The sequence below is a fragment of the Carica papaya genome, chromosome 9 (genome assembly GCF_054855325.1).
Source record: "Carica papaya isolate Zhongbai chromosome 9, ASM5485532v1, whole genome shotgun sequence".
Taxonomy (NCBI): Eukaryota; Viridiplantae; Streptophyta; class Magnoliopsida; order Brassicales; family Caricaceae; genus Carica; species Carica papaya.
Window position 1 is genome coordinate 15,451,961 of NC_142317.1, and position 5,354 is coordinate 15,457,314.

Genomic DNA, 5,354 nt, shown 5'->3' on the forward strand with positions numbered 1-5,354 from the left:
TGCTAAGAGACAGTTTCATCCCCATTACTTGTTGAAAAACTGGTCCAAAATCGAGAGGTGAACCTCGGGTTCCTATTTGATACCACTATCATCAGAACTCTATGTAGTCTGACTATCTCCCGAATATAGATTCTAGCTAGCTTGTCCAAGGGGTTAGTCATTCTAATGGCTAAAAATGAGAGGACTTAGTGAGTCAGTCCAAAATTACCCAGATTGTGTCATGCTCCAAGCGTACCTTAGGCAATCATGTTATAAAATCCATAGTGATATGTTCTCATTTCCACTACAAGATTGGTAATGGCTGAAGTAGCCCGCCTGAACATTGATGCTTTGCCTTGACCTGTTGACATACAAGGAACTTGAAGATGAAATCGACAATTTGTCTTTTCGTCCTACTCTACCAAAATCGGGGTTGCATGCTTTGATACATCTTAGTACTTCTTAGATGCATGGTGAACTTCAAACTGTGAGCCTCTGTCATAATATCCCTTTTTAATTCACTGTCATTTAGAATACATACTATGTCCTGAAATCTGAGCAACCCATTGACATAGACTCAAAATTCTGAATTTAAATTTTGTTATGTATCTTTTTTTAGGACGACTAGAGTGAGATCAGTCAGTTGAGCTTCCTTTATTCTCTTAATCAATTCGGGTTGAACTACTAGATGGGCTAGAATGTGGCCCTTTTCAAATCCCGGAGTTGTATCTGTTGCACAGCCTTTATTACTCTACATTCAGAAACCATTATATGAGCCAACATACTGGTACTTTTCTTGCTGAGAGCGTCGGCTACCATATTACCCTTATCTAGGTTATACAAGATCTTATAATCGTAGTTTTTGAGGAGCTCTATCCAACGCCTATGACATATGTTGAGATCTTTTTGAGTGAATATATATTTTAAGTTGTTATGATCTGTATAGATCTCAAATATTTCCTCATACAAGTAGTGCCGCCAGGTTTTCAAGGCATAGATAATGGCGGCGAGTTTCAAATCGTAGGTAATAGTTCTTTTCATGAGCTTTCAACTGTTTGGACCCATAGGCTATGACCTTTATGTGCTGTATCAGAATGCAACCTAGTCCTTAGTAGGACGCATCACTGTATACTGTACATCTATTTGTCCCACTCGACAGAGCTAAAATTGACGCGGTAGTCAATTATTTTTTGAGTTTTGTAAAGTTCATTTCACATTCATCATTCCACTCAAACTTGATGTTTTTCTTCGTAAGTCGAGTCAGAGAGATGGCTAGACTTGAAAACCCTTCTACAAATCTGCGATAATAACCTAGCATGCTCAAAAAACTTCGAACCTCCTTAGCCAAAGGCAACTTCTCATAACTCATCATTGCATCAACCTTCTCAGGATTCACTGATACCCCATCCTTTGAAATAATGTGCCCTAATAAGGTAGTCTGCTCAAGCTAAAACCCATACTTACTCAGTTTTGCATATAGTTTCTTTTCCCTAAGAACTTGTAAAATCTAAGTCAGATGCTAAGTGTGTTCCTCTTTACTATTTGAATAGATCAAGATATCATCAATAAACACTATGAGGAACTGATCCAAAAATTGCCTGAAGATCCTACTCATCAAGTACATAAAACTGACAGACGCATTGGTTAACCCGAATGACATGACTAGGAACTCATAGTGCCCATGTTGGGTTCTGAAGGTCGTCTTGGGGATCTCCTCTGCTTTGATATTTACCTGATGATAACCCGAACATAAGTCAATCTTGGAGAAAACCTAAGTACCTTGTAATTGATCGAAAAAATCATCAATCCTGAGAAAGTGGTATTTGTTCTTGATTGTGACTCTATTCAATTTCCTGTTATCAATACACAATCTCAAAAACCCATCACTTTTCTTTGCGAACGTGACTCTAGTAACTTAAGGAGATATACTTTGTCGGATGAACTCATTATCTTATAATTCTTTGATCTATTTCCTCAATTCTTCCATCTCAACATGACTCATTGGTCAGGAGCAACCAAAATGGGTTGGGTGTCAAGTTGAAGATCTATAACAAATTCAACTTCTTTATCCACCAACAATCTTGGTAGTTCATCAAGGAATACTTCCAGAAAATCTCAGACCACAAGAATCTCTTGAATGCAAATTTCTTTCTTAGGCTGCCTACCGTAGAAAAAAAAAACTAATTTAAAGTATCTGATAAACAATGCAGTAATTATGAGTGAACAATATCTAAAACTTTTATTAATTTATAAAGGACTCTTTGTTAGGAAAGTTGAATACAAGTTTCTTATGAAAATAATCCACGGTGGCATGATACGTTGCTAACTAGTTCATTTCTAAAATTACATCAAAATTTTTCGTGTCTAGTGCTATCAGATCTACACTCAATTTCCTATCTATTATTTCTACGATATAAGCTTTATATATGACATTTCCTAATAGTGTCCCATTCTCAGGTGTAAACACAAACAACACAGAATCAAAGCTTTTAGGTAGCACATTTAAATTTTTTGTAAAAATATGTGAAACAAAAGAATGTGAAATACTAGTATCAATTAAAACATGTGCAAGGTGATTACAAATAGTGTACATACCATGTATTACATCAGGATTGGCTTCAGCATCCTGTTGGGTGAAGGTATAGACTTTACCCTAGACTGGAGGTCTATCTTGATTCTGATTCCGCGGACACTCTTTTGCGTAGTATTGGACACTTCTGCATATGCGGAAAGTATTGTTGAGGCGATAGTAGAGTCGGTCCCCGTGATCCTTGCCATAGTGTTGGTAAGTCTTGCTGCGTCCTATTGTCGGGGCCTGAAGAGGAGTTTGAGTCACGAGGCTAGGTCTCTTATTCTGCTAAATTGGTGCAATAGGTGTTGGTCTGTGATGTAGAACCACGAGCCTGAAAGTGCCCACTACTGGAGGGAAGATGCGGAGGTTCATTTTTGCTTTGGCCAAAACTGCTGAGTAGATACTGAACTCGAATATATACAGTTGTTGTCTAATCTTAAGACGGAGACCCCACTTAAACTTCCTCGCCTTTCTCCCTTCGTCCATCATGCTCTCAGGAGAGTATTGGCCCAACTCTAAGAATTTTCGAGCATATTTAGACACTGTCATATCTCCCTGAACCAGATGTGTAAACTCCATCTCCTTTAAATGCTGAATGTGTTCTGAGAGGTTCTCTGCATTGAAATTTGTTAAGAACTGTTCTCAGGTGATTGGAGTGGGTAGGGTGGCCTACTTTAATTTTCACCAACGACTTGTCTCACTCACGAGCATGTAAGTAGCAAGTATGACCTTATATTTGAGAACTACCCAAAGAGTTGCAAATGTCTTCTCTGTCTCTATTAACCAGTACTCAGCTTCTTCAAAAGTAGATGCCCCAGCAAAAGTAGATGGGTTAAGTCTTTTGCACATCTCAATATAGATTAGGTCCATCATGGGTGGAACTGGATCTTATTGAAGGGGAACTGAATTATGCTGGGGAGGGGTCAGGTGACCTTGTGGCGGCACCTGGTTGTATGATGGAGGCACCGAATTGTACTGTGGTGGTGCTGGATGATACGGTAGAGGAGCAGGGTTGTACCGAGTTGACACTAGATACTCTAATTGTAGGGGTAGCTCATATTGTGGCAGTGGTGGAGGATTAGACAACTCTCTTCTTTCTTCCCTGGCCTGCTGGGCAAAGATGAGTCTTTCCAGCATCTCGAGAAGCCAATCGATATCCTCTCGAAACGACCTATCTCGGGCTGCTCTATTTAGTGGGGGGTCTTCTCTCCTCATGCTCTTGTACCTACATTTCACAATGAAGGTTGAGAATTGAGTTGTATTGAATGATTCTAACTTTTTGCATAAGAAATGGTTCTGAGGAACGCGACTTTGATATCAACCATAAAGACCTAAAATTTAATTAAAATGAAATATTAAATTAAATAATAGCGGAAGCAATTGAGAATTTAGGGTTAACAATAAGATTATAGGAATGTTCCTTAAAGGAGACTAAAATAATAAAAATATAAATATAACTAAAATCCTATAGGGTCAACCTCCGCAGAGCAACTCCAATGGGACGGGGAGGCAACCTTTAGCCACTAACTTTTTTACTATTTAGGATCCAGATCTTGATCTGCCTAATTTAAATTTGTTAAATAAGAGGAATGAACTACACTACCTCAGTAAAAATGTCAACACTTAACAACCAATACAGAAAATGAAAGATTAGTAAAAATTACAAAATAACCAATGGAACCATTTTTTCTTTTTAGGAAAACTCACTTAATGTGAAAACGTAAGTCTCATATCTACCTTCTAAGTTTTCAAATTCGACTAGTGAATACAATAATCAAGATAACAATTAATTATACATTCTAAGTAATAATAATAGTCAAACATTATATTTTTACCTACTTATCGGTATCTATGGGGGTCTATAGGGGTTTTCCCTATACGTGAACCCAATATTCAATCTATCATTTAACCGACCGTCTCCATACCCTCTCTAGTAATGGGCGCTATCGTACCACTATCTCGATACCCCATCCGGTATGAGGGTGAACAAATACTTCACAATCCCTTCCTGTATGAGACTTCTCAGTCTCGTGCGATTGAGGTAATATCCACGGTAAGGTTTGTCCTATGTATCGGGTCCGTACACCCTTTTCCATGATACCCAGTAAGCCTTTTACATACATATTTACATCATTAACCAACCACCAATTACACACAACTATTTCGTTTCATATTTACAGAATAATAGAACGACAACTAAACTGACAATATAAATTGATATTTTAACAACTAAGAAAAATGTGATCAGGTCATTTATTTCAAAACATTCGACGGATAAGAATAAACAGTTAAGTAATTAATAAACGAGAAGGCAAATAAACCTATGAATTAAAGTGCATGCGGTAGGCAACAATAATAGTCCAACAATAAGTGAACAATATAAATAAAATAAGTAATTTTGTACTAACCAGTTACCGGCTCCACTGGTGAACTGTATTTAATTAATTAGGGTTTCTAATATTTATAAATTTTACCATTTATTATTTATTAAAACTTTAATTAATCAGAATGAGAGAAAGGGTGAAGGATTCTTACCCCGGGTCGGTGTTTAAAATACTGCATTTTTTACTACACTTCCTCTAGTTATCAGATTTCTTAGATTTTTTTCTGAAAAAACTAAAAACACACGTCATGTATACCGAAATACCACAAAAGGTCAAAAATAAAGGTTTTTAAATTTTTCGGCTGGTTTAGAGTTCCGGCACCGTGGTGCCGCCATGCTCTGGCGCTGGCTCTGCCACCCACGGTGGCTTCTCTTCTCTGGCACTGGCTCCTAACGAAGAGTCATTTACAAGCTAATAAA

General features: G+C 37.6%; 1 protein-coding gene across 1 annotated transcript; it reads right to left on the reverse strand.

The window, feature by feature from the left end:
* Positions 1-2,836: 2,836 nt before the first annotated feature.
* Positions 2,837-3,421, reverse strand: LOC148240114 (uncharacterized). The gene is made up of 2 exons (XM_088212076.1): positions 3,253-3,421; positions 2,837-3,165 (listed from the first exon to the last, which is right to left on the reverse strand). The coding sequence occupies exons 1-2, from the start codon at positions 3,419-3,421 to the stop codon at positions 2,837-2,839; spliced, it is 498 nt and encodes a 165-aa protein (XP_088068202.1).
* Between the last annotated feature and the right edge of the window lie 1,933 nt (positions 3,422-5,354).